The sequence below is a fragment of the Prinia subflava genome, chromosome 5 (genome assembly GCF_021018805.1).
Source record: "Prinia subflava isolate CZ2003 ecotype Zambia chromosome 5, Cam_Psub_1.2, whole genome shotgun sequence".
Lineage (NCBI taxonomy): Eukaryota > Metazoa > Chordata > Aves > Passeriformes > Cisticolidae > Prinia > Prinia subflava.
The window spans coordinates 51,347,563-51,362,294 of NC_086251.1; the positions used below are offsets into that span (position 1 = coordinate 51,347,563).

General features: G+C 49.2%; 1 protein-coding gene across 2 annotated transcripts in view; it reads right to left on the bottom strand.

The window, feature by feature from the left end:
* The window catches only part of CCDC85C (coiled-coil domain containing 85C), a 109,572-nt gene extending 97,852 nt beyond the window's left edge, over positions 1–11,720 (bottom strand). Inside the window, exons 1-2 of one of the 2 annotated variants that reach the window (XM_063399341.1) lie at positions 11,284–11,350; positions 10,215–11,097 (exon numbers count right to left, since the gene is read on the bottom strand). In XM_063399341.1, the coding sequence (XP_063255411.1) occupies positions 10,215–10,926 (712 nt within the window). In that variant the 5' untranslated portion in view covers positions 10,927–11,097; positions 11,284–11,350. Of the gene's footprint in view, positions 1–10,214 lie in introns of both variants that reach the window. The other variant, XM_063399340.1, reaches the window with a different exon arrangement.
* Between the last annotated feature and the right edge of the window lie 3,012 nt (positions 11,721–14,732).

Sequence of the window (14,732 nt, forward strand, 5' to 3'; positions counted from 1 at the left end):
GTTCCAAGAAGTATGTACAATACAGAGGGAAGCAACCCAACATGTAAAGTGCTTTTATCCCAGCAAAGCTGAAACAGGATTTGAAGCAACTCCAAAACTGGGCATTAGAAATGTGTGGAGTTACTCTAAAGACTTTCATTCTCTGTCCTTGCTAGTTCAGTATAACTCAAAACCTGTTTGTTATCACTGGTATCATAGCAATGGTCAGAGGCCCTGTTAGAGGTAAGGGCCTAATTCTGTTGACCACCATAATACACTTGGAGAAGACAAAGCAAATATACTGGTTGTATAAAAGGAGAACCACAAATCACATAGTTTAGCTCAGACTACACCAGAAAGTCCTGTAACAATGAGACAGCACTCCAAATCTGAGTCCCAGTTCAGTGCTCTAACTTGCAGAACCATCCATCCTTTTGCTATTTTAAAGCTTACATCTAAAACAATACAGTCTTGACTGACCTCATAAAAAGAGGACTACATTTTGTTACAAGAGGTCAGGAGACAAGCATGGGAGACTTTCAGATAAATTGCTCAGAATCCAGGAAGCAAACAGCTGCACCAAAATCTCAAAAAGAACGACTTTCAGAAGATGGTTGAATACCATCACACACGTGCAGCTACATCCACATGGCCTGGAGGACAGAGCTGCAGAAACCATTATTGCTCCAGGTGGAAACTGCAGCCACTCCAGAAGAAAAGATCTCCACAAACAAGGCATATATTACCATGCTTGAAGACATCAAAGAGGAATAAATGTATAGGCTTTGAAAATGGATCCCTATTTTTAAAAGGTGGAAAAGGATAACACTCTAAATGTTATCAGAACTGAAAGATGGAAAGGCTGCTGCACTGACTAGAATGCTCAGCTGGTTCGTAGCCTCAAAAATATGCATCACAGAGAAATGAATGAATAATTGAAATGAAGCAAGCAAGTGCAGAGGTATTTGTAACAGCAAAGGACAGGTGTATCAGCAGTTTGACCAGGAGTGAATGATTGACTCACTCCCATGCTGGGCTTCAGCTGCAATCAGGAAAATGAACAAGGGAACATTTTATCAGAGCTTTTCACAGTGTGGCATCCCTATGCAATGCATGAACCGCTGGTGAAGATCATATAACCTATAACTATGTATCACATTCAACAGCAAACAAGCTTTTAACTCAGGGGAAGGGGATTAAAAGCTCCGTAGATCCAAAGCATAGATCAAAGTTATATTCAGCTGCTGGGAAATAGATAAATATGAGACTGAAAATCTCAGTAAGGGAGATAAGAAAAGAAAACTAAGAAGACAAAGGAATGCTGTGCATCACAATAGCCCTTTAAGATTGTACATAAGAAGAAGATTTTCTTAACACCTTTGTTAGGGGCTGGAAAAGATTCAGCATCAACCAAAATTAGTTCTTTTTAATTACTAATACTCTGTTAGCATCTGATGATGTTACTCTGGCATAAAACAACAGACTTTTATGTAGATTGTCCTGGAACCTATTCTATTAGATCCTACTAAAAAGAAAAACGAGGGGGAAACAGTGGAAACATCAACATGAAAATGGTAAATTCCTGCATGTATATAACCAGCAGTAGTCCTCGAGCAACACCAAAATCAAGCAGAACATTGCCTAAACAGGACAGATTACTTCCCTTGTTGGAGATTAAAGACAATCTGGATTTCCTTCAAAAAAATACCAAAGCAAGTGAAGAGTTCAAGTCTCAATTTCATTCAAGTCCAACAGTGTCCCACAGTAACTTCACTGGTCACTGAGATGTGCCACACCACTGAACAGTCCACAGCCTCATTCGAAGTCACAGCCAGGAGCAGAGTGTCACAGAAGTGGCATTTAAAGGACAAAGCATTATTAATAAGTGTCATAGAGTGAGAGAAATGTACCTTAGCGAGTAAAAAACTGCAGATGAAAGACAGATGCCAGCCCTCCAGAGACTGCTTAGAGCTTAATCAAAAGTCAGAAACCAGGAATCTTGCATTTGTGATGCACAGCAACCTGTCTTCAGATGATCCAGGGATGATGGAAGATGTGGGGAAGAACAAACAAAATCTAGTCAGTCCCACTAGATCAGAGACTGACAGCAAGCCTCTTCCTGCTATTTCCATAGAAATATTATGCTTTGGGGACTGGAAATGCTGTCTTTTTTCTTCTTTTCTAAAACAATGGTTTGGTTTTGCTGCTCTGCTTTGAGTAGTCCTTTTGCCTGCTCCTTTCCTCTTCATGGATCTTCTACAGCACAAGGACAGAGGCAGCTGCTTTGCAGCCTTCCCCACCACACCTGGACGCTCTCCTTGTCCTGGGAATGCAGGGACAGGTCAGACACGGCTGTCAAACCCCCAGGCTCCTGGAGATGGTTTGAAAGAGCAGCTAAGTATGTCCTCTTCCTTCCTAGCCTGAGCCCTACTCCATCCATTTGCTCCTCACACTTCGTCTTTCATGTGGCACAGATATTCAAATGCAGCTGACCTTCCTGTACATGAATGAAACACCAGCAGCAGAGGAGTTCGGGATGAAATGGGGGAAAGGCAGCAGCATGCAGTCCTGAGTGTCACTGCACAGAGCTGGGGGATGGAGCAAAGTCTGAAGGGCTTTTCAGAGCACTCCAGCTTTGATTGAACTAATTCTGCCAGCAAGCCGGCGGTGACACAAGCACAGAAGACAGCTAGCGTGTCACCCTGTGACTGCAGCGCACGGCTGGCCAAAGCCCTGACACCAGGAGCCCCACACTCACCCACGGTGCTCCCTCTGCTGCAGACAGCCCTCCCACCACAGCCACCCCGGGCAAACATCCTCCACCAGGAGACATCCTGTCCTGCAAGCCCGTGGGACAGCCCAAGCAGACAACGAGATAATTCACATCAGATTTAGGATTGCTTCAATCTCACTGCAAGATCTGTGAAGTCTCAAAGGCAGGTGAACATAACCTGTAATCTGCTTCACAAGGACTCTGGGTCACAAAGACCCTTTGCAGAAGAGGCTCTGAGCAAGGTGAACACTTGGCACCCCCACCTTGGAGACATAAGTCAGAACAAGCAATGAGTTCCCTAAGAGGGGCAAAAGAGCGAGGCAAGAAACAATTTAAGGGAAGGAAGACTCTATATACCTGTGTGTATAGGGGCTAAAGTAACCTGGCATAAATGGTCTTGACCGAGACATGAGTCACTAGAAAAGTGTTCAAAATAACCTGCCCAGCAGCCTCCAATTGCCATGGTGATAAATGTTTCCTAATGCCTAAGAGCAGCTGAGTCCTGAACTCCATGCACCTCATTCACTAACAAAAGCTTTCATTATACTGAAAAAAAAATCAGGACCAAATTGTGGCCATTTTAAACCCTCCTCAGATCAAGGGCCGATTTACACACCCTGGTTTCAATGGGGAGCACTGTGCTCACATCACTGCTAATTCAGAAGATGGAGCTGGCTTGCTTTTTGCTTCACAATTCAGTAGGCAAGGGGAAGATAGATTGTCTGAGACAGTGTTACTTTTTCTGCCAGGAGTTATCTATTTGCAGAAGTGGGTCAACTTTCTCTTGGTGGACATGTTCGTGTGCAGTGCCTCGCAGCGCTCCCTGCGCCTCTCTGCCCGCTCCGCCTGCAGAGGAACCTCTGCACGTAACTATTTATGGCAGCCAAGTGTTTCATGAATTGCAGCAAGTTAACCACAAGGGGATGATGACATTTGGCGACAGGGCAGGATGAATTCTGGCTGGCAGACAAAAAGTCAGGTTAAAAATACAGAATGCAGAAGCAAACCCAGCCAGTTGCAGCTAATTCGCAGGAAAACTGGATGTGCAGCCCCCAAACCTCCCCTGTTCCAGGCAAGCAACGCTCTGTGTTTTGCAGTGGGATGCATTAAGGCCTCCATGTGAGTGTGGAAAGAACATCAGCCTTCTGGGTTCAAGCATTTTAGCCAAATTTTAAATGGGCTTAGATGTTTTTCATTTGCCTCACTCCACACCTGATGTACACAAGATGTTTTTGCCAGTTTAAGCACCTCACCTCCATTTCACCTAGTGTCAGCTATTGTCCATTTTTCTGCTCCCAGAGCATCTCCCAGGGCAGCCCCACTATGGAAGGATGCTGCAAGGGCAGCCCGGGGGGACAACGTCAGCAGACCCTGCCATGGATATGTCTGTGTGAGATACAAGCAAGGCCACAGCCATGCTGTGGGGCAGATAAAAAGCCCAATGCCTCCCAGGGCAGGCCTCCAGAATCCCCAAGGTTACATGGATGCAGGCACCCTTGTCCCCACAAAGTATTAACCCTTCAGCTTCCAAATGCAGTGCTTCTGTCAGTCTTGGCATTCATGGCTCTTGTCTCCGCACATTCTTAGAGTGTAACACCTGCCAGGGCTGCATTTGGGGTTCCCATGGCTGCCACCTCATTAGGTCACCATTTAATTCGATCTTCAGCTTTATTTGATGAAATATCTCCAGAGGACCAAATCATTTACATGTAACCAACACAGTCTACCTCCCTGATTCTGACTGCTTTTGATGAGAGTAAGTGGATAATTCCATCAAAGGCCCATAGAAAATTGTCTTTTAATCAATATAAGGGTTTTTTTCCTTCAAACAGGACAGCTGAGAATAAGCTATCTCTATATAATATTGAAAGAGGAAAACAAAATTAGAACACATTACCATGGAGAATATATTTCCAGATATGGCCCAGTTTTAATTTAAGCATCCTGAGCCTTGTTTTCAGGGACACCAGCTACCCTGAAGTTTGGGAGCCAAGCAGGCTGGCACACAGGCGGTGCCCCAGCAAGAAGGCAGGAGTGGGCAATGACAAAAATGCCCCAAATGAAGCACTCAGTGGAAATCCTTTGAATGAGTGGCCAATGACTACTGGCTACAAGAGACTCGAGCAGTACCTTTCATGTCTGAGACCTCAGCATTGATAAGATCTTGGCATTGATAAGCCAATTAGCAGAAAAGATTGAACTTACAGCAGAGATGGAAACAGGCGTTTCTCCAGAGGTCCTGCATCTATCTAGTGTACCACCCCAGAGCTGATTTCCTGTCTTAATCACAAGGAGTCTGTATGTAACAGCCTACAGCACCAAAAATACCAACACATTAAAAACAGAGTATTAAAAAAAGAACATTAAAGGCACTTTCAGAGAATGAAAAGTGCTCTTGATATAAGAAAATAATTGGTCAAGTAATAAAATCTGTGCTTAAACTTGGCAGGAGCCACTGAGCTCTGAGAGGTCTCCAGCAAAGAGAACAGGACTTTCTCTGACCTCAGCTGCCCATGCAGTGTGGGTGACATCTGAGTGCTGCTGAGAAAGGTGGTTTCCTCTCTCCCACCAGAGCTGGGACAGGTGCACTGCAAAAGTCAGTGGTCACCACAACTCCTGGAACAGGGCTGATCTCACCTGGCTGTAGATGGCTGCATGTGAATGAGCTGACCAGGCTTCCTCCTCCTCATTGAGAGAAAGAGCACAACCAGCATACAACCCTGCTCTCTTTGATGCAGACGTAGTTCACATAAATCATGACACCAATGTGCCTTTCTCCACATGGCCAATAAAGGACGTCTAAGAGAATGCAGATGTTAAAGCCTGTATTGGAGCTATCTCAAATTAAATGGGATAAACCTGATCTTTTGCTTCTGCCCCTGCATATTCTCATCTCAAAGGCCACATTAATATGCCATCATAAATAATAAGTATATTGATTGTTAATACACTAATAAAACGAAGTATTTTGGCCTTAAGGGTGTGTGAAGAAGAGAAGTAAGTACAGGGTAGCTGCATTACCAATCAATACCAACCCACAGGGAACAGCCATTTCTCTCTGCCACCATTTTAACTGCAATATATTGTACCCTCTAGGTAAATATGTGGACATCTACAAGTGGGAATCAATAGAACTAGAGAGCTTCCCACCCCCTCACCCAGAGAAGAGAGAAGACAGCAATGAGAGGCCATAGATTAATATCTGCTACTACAGGCTGTCTGCTGTACTCAGAGGTTTTTTCTGGGCCTCTCTCACCACTTTTTAATTGTTGATGTTTTCAATAATTTATAAAAACAAAACATCAAAATTAACACTTCACCCAACCGGAATAAAGTCAGAGGCACTGGAAACCACCCAGCCCATTTTGGGAACCTAGAGCAAACAGTTTCAGTGGAAGGTGAAGTTCTAATGACAAGTTCAGCTGAAGGGTGTGAAACAAAACTAAAGTCTGAACACTTTTTCTGTAGGCACAGGATTTTGTCCTGGGCACATCACTAGTTGAGTCTGCATGCCTCCAGGCTCGAAGATGGATGAACAGTTGCCCCAATCAGATCTAGATAAGGTGGAAGCCCTTGCCCTGGCCTCAGGGAGCTTTAAGTCACTCCTCCCAATGTTCCCACATACCTCACAGTCCAGGGATATATCCTGTGGGAATAAACCTGAGGAGTTTTTCTTCATGTCATGTTAATATCAATATCACCAAATGTGCCTGACTTCTTTTGGGTTTTTTTAATTCTCTTTTTTAAATCTAATTCTGTCAGGAGCCAAGCAGCTGTTTCAACAGAGCTGTCTAAAGCTAGATGGGGAGAAACATTGTGTGTGCACCCAGAGATCCACACCATGCACAAAAAGGAAAGTCAAAGCAGTCACAAGCACACACAGTGACTGTGCCTCAGTTTCTGTTCGAGATCTGGGTAGGTTTAGAATTGTGACATAAGACATATCAGAACTGGCCAGTTTCCAGCACGCAGTTTGGAGGTGCCCCTGTCCCCAGCTCTGGTCCCTGTGCACAGAGGATGGCCATACCTCTCACTTTCAGAACAAGCAGGATTACATATCTTCTAATATTAGCCATTTTCACACTATGTTATAATTATTATCTTATCTCCCATGAGTGAATAATTAATCACCAGCTTCTGAATGACATCGTGCAGGCGTAAACAGACTTCAGAAAAGTGAAGCAAAGGTGGACCACCAGTTGGGTGAGGGTTGTTTTTTACATTTACACCATTTATTCTGAATTCACCTTACAAATCTAGAGTTCATCACCTCACACTGGGGTGGGTTACTGGGGCCAATAAATCAAGCCCTGGTTCAACAACTCACTTCCAAGGATCGCTGAACAGAAAATGAGAAACATGTAACCCACCTTTGCTCACTAAAATTCTACTAAAAATCTACATTCCTGCAAGTGTCTTAACAGCCACCCTACTGCTGATCCCTTCAGAAAACCATTTAACAAGTGAAGCTCAATGGATACCACTAGCAGGGACAGTACAGTTCTGCATTTTCCAGCTTCCAATTTCAGGACTTTCCAGCTTTTCCATAAGCAAAAATACTCTAGCAAGCAGCTCACAAGTAGCAACCTTGCTCCCACCAGCTGTCCAAAGCTTCTGCTGTGCTCTTACTACAGATGCTAAATTCTGCTCTGCATCCCTTTCAGCCCCTCCTCTCCCTAGGAAAGCACACAGGGCTGCTCATTTCAGTGTTAGCTGAGCTGGCCGGGCAGTGGCTGTTTCACCCACTGGTTCGTTCTCCAGTGCTTTAAAGAAATGAGACAACAGCAAACCAGACTCAAGCTTACAACCAAAAAATAAAAGGCCACACACTCTCTTTCCTCTGCCTTCCTTCTGTTTTATTCCTGAGGGGAAAACAAACAAACAAAAACAAAACCAAAGAAAAAAGAGTACAAAAAGGCTGAGATCTCGGCTGCACACACGGAGGGCAGGGACAGGAGCAGGAGACAGGGCAGGATGCTCATCACTGCGGGGCTGCTCCGTGACAGCTCCACCACCCACCTGACTCACTGGAGTGGTTTTTCATGTTCACCTGCTCCTGCCCCGCTCCCCTACACCGTCACAGGATTAGCAGAATTGTTGCTTCGTCCCAGGCAAACACCCCTCCCAGACTCCTTGCTGTCAGTCAGAAAAGGGGCCTGATAAGCCCTGCATTTGCATATGTATTGAGAGGCATTTCCAAAGGCACAGCCAGGGAAATGGCCTTGCTGAATACCGATGCTATCTGAGAATGACAACTATTCAAGTCATTTTACAGCTTCACTACCTAAGTGGATAGATCAGGCTTGTCTACATCTTTACAAGGATTATTAGCTTTAAAAGTGCCGATCATATCCTTTGCACCCTCAGAAATGAAGCCGCACTGGTTCACAGGAAAGAGCTTCAATTCTCCCCACAGAGCCCCCCTTCCACCGGCCCCCAGAACCAGAAGTCACTAAAACCTAAAGGTCGCGTCTGAAACGCTGCAGCCCGTACCCATCCTCCGACCCAGGGAGTGAGAAGGGGTGTGCAAAGGCACGCGTGCAAACACGTGTGTGAGGATGGGCTGCCTCCCTTTCCTGCTCTTACCCTACATACCGCAGGACATGAGACTCGGCTCTCAGTCCCCCCAAAAGCTGCTGCTGGGCACAGTCCCACACAGCGCTTGAGGACCGGGCTCTAAAGCAGAGGCTTTCCTCTCTGCGCTGACAAGGATGACTTTGAATGCCACTGAAGCATCCCGCTGTGCCTTCACCCCGGATTCAAGGGACAGCTCTAAGGTATTGGTTTTTGTACACTCAAGAGCCCTGAGTTAACAGATAATCCAACTGGCTTTGTCCCACTCAGCTACCAATACCTAAAAGGGACACGGGCTAAGGTTCACAAACCAGAACTGTGAAGCCCTTCTGTTCCAAAACAGTAATAACACATTCAATATCTGTCATGTGCTCTTCAAGCCTCTGTGCAGAGCAATGCTTTATGAAAATAAAGTCAAGTCACGTCAAGAGCAGAAGCTATCTGCCGATTTACAAACCAGATATTTCTGATTTACACAACTCTAAAGGAGAGAGATAAAAAAATTCCACACCAAACATTTAAAGATGTTTGCTGTACCATGCACCATCTGGTGACTGGATCACCCTTGAAACCAGCAATCCCTGACTACTGGGCAAGGTGGCCAGAAGCCACACAGCTGAGGCAACAGGACTGCAAACAGCACATTCATGGATGAACACTTGTGAAACGAGCTGATCAATCCTCCATGCCCTCATGTCTCTTGGGACATAAAGACTTGCCACAAATCACCAAAGGAAAAAGAACACCAAATGCTCTGGGACCTGAAAGCATGGTTGTCTGGTAAATACATCCACTGCTGACATCAATCAGAGCCAACTTCTGGGGCTCCATCCCCCTCTGTGTGCTTAGAGGTGGGAAAAGGATATCCCAACCAGAAAATAGTCCTCTCTGGCTGGAAAAGAGGAACATTAAAAATAGTCTCAAATGTAAGAATTTTTTAGATTGCTGCCTGGTTTGATTCCTACTGAGCCATCTTGACCACACTGCTCCTTCTAAAAAATGGTGTATTTGGTCTTGTTGGTTTTAAAAGATTAAAACAAATTCTCCATTTTAAAGACATTCCAATGTTATTTTAATGCCTGATCACTATTAAACAGCAGGAGAAACTTTGCTCGAATATGAACTGCCAGAGGAGGCTTGGCACAATTTCTTTGTGGAGCTTGTTTCTAACTTCAATGACTAGCCTGAACAAATTCGTGAGTACAGCGTCCCTTCGAGAGCAATCTCTTCTCTACAAACAAAACTCCTCTTTCTGAAGTGGAGACAGGGGAAAGCCGAGTTGCACCTCTCCAAAACTGCTAAGCTCTTCACAGCCAGCCTGCCCTGAGAGCCTGTGGAGCTAACAGGTGATGCTCTGTGGGACAAACCTGCACTTTCATCAGACGCTTCCAAAATCTCATCCCATCTTTATCAATCCTATCAAACTAGCACACAAACGAGCCAAAGAAATCAAAAATTTAAGGGGGGAGAGAAAGACGAGGAAGAGTGGGAACACAATCAGTGTTTTTTAAACCCCGAAAACTCAGACTGTTTTTTGTCAAAAAAAAAAACCAAAAAAAAAAAACCAAAAAAAAAAACCACCCAAACAAACCCAAACAAAACCAGACACCAACCCTGCTGGAGATAAAACAGGCTCCAACCCTCGGCCCAGGACATGAATAACACACTGGTAACACACACCCCGCACACAGGTGCCCCTCCCCGGCTCCCGGGGCTGCTCTGCCAGAGGCCACCAAGGATGGGCAGGGTTGGGGACGGCCAGGACCTGCCTCAGCCCACCGCCGAGGGGGACCGGCCGTGCCGGGGGAGGTGGCGCGGGGCCCGCGGGGAGGGGCAGGGCAGGGGAAGGCAGGGGCAGGGCAGAGGAAGGCAGGGGCTCACCACTCACCATTGAGGCCGTTCGGGATGCTCCGGTGGTGAAGGGGCGCGGACAGGTCGTCCATGGACCTCCGCATGGCCCCGGCCTTGCTGTCGCCGGCCTTGTGGTGGTGAAGGTGGTGGTGGTGGTGGTCGGGGCTGCCCGCGCTGCCCGTGCTGGAGGTGCTGCTCCCGTCCCCCACGTCCCTGGTGGCCGAGCCGCCGTTGAGGTTGTTCAGGCTGGCCTGACTGTCGATGGAGCTCCGCGAGCCCGCCCCGCTCCGCTCCTCGTCCAGCATCAGCACCATCTCCTTCAGCTCCACGTTCTCCCGCAGGAGGGTCTCCTGCCTCGCCTCCAGGTCCTTCAGCTTCTGCTGGTACATGCCCACCTCCTTCCACATCACGCTGGCCGTGTGCCTCCCGAAGCGCTGCCATTCCCTTGACAGCTTCTTGCCTTTTTGCCGGTCGTCATCCAAGAAGCAGCAGAGCTCCCGCAGCTCCTGGTTGTCGTCCTGCAACTTCTGGTTCACCTCCTTCAGCCCGCGGATCTCGTGCAGGTGGAGCTGCAGCCGCCGGTTCACGTCTTTCATCAAGTTGCCGTGTTCCACCATTAAGTTCATCTTTTCATTCTCCACTTTCCTCAGTCTTTTCACCAGCTCTTCCTTGCTCCATCTCAGCATCTCCTCTTCCGAAATTTTGCTCAGGTCTTCTTTAGACCCTTCCAAGGAATTTTTTGCCATCATCTGTGCCTAGGCTGCGTTTGTTCTCACAGGGTAACAAATGGTTCGGATTATTCGGATGATTTTGTTCGCCTGATTTCCTAGAACTAAAATTCACTGCAGCATCTCGGGGAAGAAATATTATAGTTCTCCGTTGAGCGTTGGACAAGGAAGAGCAACGCCGGACTGGAAATTCTGCTCCCCCACAGACCCCATAATAATAACAATAATAAAAAGAAAACACAAACCAAAGGGGGGAGGGGGGAGAATGAAATAAAAAAAAAGGCGCCCCCACTGCCCCGGAGGCTGGGGGCGACAGGGAGCCGGGAGCCAAGCGCTGCACTCTCCAAGCGAAGCCTCCGCAGCGATCGGCCAACTTACCCCGGGCAAAACAACTACGCGGCGGCCGCCCCGCCGCTCCCGGGCGCTCCGTCCACTTGTCCTCCCGCCCGCCCGCCGCGGGCACCGCGCCCCGCGCCCGCCGCCGCTGCCCCGCTCCGCCGCCGCTCCGCGCCCGCAGCCCCGCGGCGACCAGGGGCCGAGCCCGGCGCGGTGGCGGCCGATGCCGGTGCGGCGCTGCCGAGGAGCGGTGGGGGAGCCGGCGCCTTCCCGGAATGGCTCAGCCCTCGGGAGGGAGGGAGCGAGAGAGCGAGGGAGGAGGGGGCGGCAGCGCCGCGGCTTGGTCCCACCTCCTGCCGGGCAGGGCGGCGCGGCCCTGCCACAGCCCAGCCGAGCGGCAGCGAGGGGAGCCGGCTGCTGGCGGCGGAGCGGAGGGAGCCGAGCCGAGCCGAGCCGCGCTGAGCCGCCCCTTGGCTGCCGGGCTGGGCGCTGGCCGGGCCCGGTGCGCCGCGCCCGCCGCCGGCTCGGGTTACGGGAGCCGCGGCCGCCGCAGCCAATGCGGGGCCGCCTGGCGCCTTCGAACGGCAGGTACAAAGGGACGGGGCCGCTCCCTCCTCCCCCCGCCCTCCGCCCGCCCCGCCGTGCCCTGCCGTGCCCTGCCCGCCGCGGCCGTGCCGGCTCACCGCTGCCCCCCCGGGGCTTACACCCCGCTCTTTGCCTTTCTCCCTTTTTTTTTTTTTTTTTTTCGGATGGGTTTCCCTGGGTTTCCTTAAAAAAAAAAAGGTACCCGAGAGAGCAGCATCCCGGGAAAGGGTGGGGTTGGACAGACAGGAAAACGCGCCTGCCGGGCGGCCCGGGGAAGCGGCGCCGAAATGGCCCCGGTCCCGCTCTGCCTTGGGCTGGGAGCGGAGCGGGATCTCCCGGAGCATCTCCGCTGCTGCCGCCCCCGCCGAGGGCTTTGTCCCCGGGGCCCGGCCCCGCGCCTCTCTGCCCCGCTGCCCGCCCTCCCCCAGGGGCGGCCGCCTTTGTCCGCGGGTCCCTCCTGCCTCGGCAGGTTGAAGGAGCCGGCTCCAGCATCCCTGCCGCCCCTCTGCTCCTGTGAACGGCATATTCCTTTAGTGGTACCGGAGGAAACGGCCCTGAAGTCGCCGATAACGCTTATTCTTCTGTAAAATCGTCACAGGTTCTGGTCGTCCTTATTGTCAGGAGGCTGGAGTGCCAGCCTCAACTTCTGTACGCATCAGACAGAACCTAGTAAAAGGCATGGAAAGTTCATAAAGTTAATTTCCTAGGCTACCTGTGGGCAGATTTCCTATCTCTGTGCATCACATCCCCTGAGTTTCAGTCTAATGCACTTTTCCTTGGGCTATGATATCTCTCCATGGGCTGCTTTTTGGCCAGTATCACACTGTTAAAACAAAAGGTACACCGGGACACAGCATGAGTATCCTTAAAAAGCCCCAGGGAATTTTCAGCTTTGTGTTCCTTAGGAACCTGAGTAAATGGTTTGACTCCAGGGTTAATCCAGTGCAACATCAGGTTTCTGACCACATTGGAAAGCTGGTCAAGACACCCTCTAGCTATAAAGAGACATCAAATCTGATGCCAGAGCGTGGGATGCAGAGCATATGGCCTGTGCATGGAGGGAACATCGGAACAGAGAGGGATGGAGGATTGCAACTTCTGCCTTTTGATGTTATCTTTCTCAGTCTTGGTAAAGCTGCAGTTTCTTCCTGTTTTTCTGCACAAGTCTATGCTGCTGGGTTTCTGAGCCCAGATATTCCCTTGGCAAACTAAACAACTCCATGTTCCCTACTAAAGCAAAACACCAGACCCTCCCTGCTCCTGGAGGAGTTCATCCCCCCTGTGGGCGGTGTTGTTGTCCCTTTTCTCCTAAGGAAGCTTTTTATCCCATTATTATCAAAAGGGTAAGAGGAGCTTAGGACAGAGCATGGACACTGGCTCACTTCATGTGGGGTTTGCAGATGGATTCTTGGTAGCACATAGCACATCCTGAAGATGTGAAGAGGACCGTTCTCCCCCAGCACAAACCCACACTGGGGTAGTTCCCTAGGGAGGAGGGAATTACACTGTGCAGCCAGTGTGGGGCTTGTTTGCTCCTTTCAAGGGGGATGGCTCCAGGCAGGTAAAACAGGGGCCACCCAGAACCACAGATGTGCTCTGACCTGGGTCCCACCCTGGTGACAGTTCTCCAGAAGGTGCAGTCCTGGCTGTGGCTGGCCAGGATTTCCTGAGGTTGCCACCGCAGTTAGCCCTTAGGACATGGAAACCAGAGGTGTCTGTGCTGAGAGGGGTCTGGGGCAGGCAGGCCATGGCCAGCATGGCATGGCATCACACTGTGCCCCTCCTCCTGCTTCTCACCACCCTGAGCCACAGCTCATGGCTGCATTGTGTCTAGGAGGCACCCAGGCATTTTTCTGAGCCAAGCCTGTTATTTACAAGGTTTTAATCATATCCTTCCCCACAGGAAGAGGAAAGTGCTTATCCCAGACCCTCCCAAGCTCTGATCTGACTAGCAGGTCCCTGGCCAGTGGCCGGGGGAAGGAGGAGCAGAGCAGAGGGATGTTGCAGAGCAATTGTTCATCATTGACCAAAGTTGAAAAGAGAGAGAAGCCTCTGGCATCTGTGTCACAGACACAGGTGAAGCTACACTGAGGCAGTGCTGGGCTGGGCAGTTTATTGCTGAGCTCACCTGATGTTTGCTTCATCACTTTCCCAAGAAAACCTGTCTTTTCTAGGTGAAACCTTTCAAAGTTCGAGTATTATTGATGTTTCTGCAGAAACTGAGCTCAGCAGACGTGGGGCTCCTCAGAGGAAGTGAGGAGATTATTCACATCCACAGAGGAAGTCCCTGTGATGATTAAGGCTTGCTTTCAGTAGTCAGAGGCTATGTCTGTGCTTTTGGAGGTGTTAACACCACAGATCACCCTGATGCCATCCACGAGGGGTTTGCTGTCAGTGCTGCCGTTCTGGTGGCTGCTGAGGGCTGGTGACCTGCTGTGCTTGGGCATCCAGAGACCTGTATGCTCAGGAGGTGGCATTGAAGCTGCCAGGTGTCCAGATGGCAAATGGTCTGAGTGGCTGTGACCTGAATAAAGAGAACACTATGCATCATCACCTGTACTGCTCCCTCATCTTCCCTTCAAGGTGGACCTTGCAGTGCTGAAGAGGAAAATCCCTTCATTTTGGAAAGGCAAGGCAGCACCACCAGAGCAGAGGTATCAGAAGGTATCCAAGGCCCAGGTGGTTTATAGGCACAGTGGAACCAAGGACTGGGTTGAGATAAGGTTTTAAATGCTTTGATAGCTTGGAGGGAAAGGACAAGGTCAGTGCATAGTTTTATGGTTAATAACAAACCCAGTGTTGCAAAGCATACTTTAATCAACACAAATAATACATAATGTTGGGGTACTTTTGATGAGTTCATAGGTTTAGTTTTAGTGGAAAAGCCATGTTTCCAGTGTTGTTCA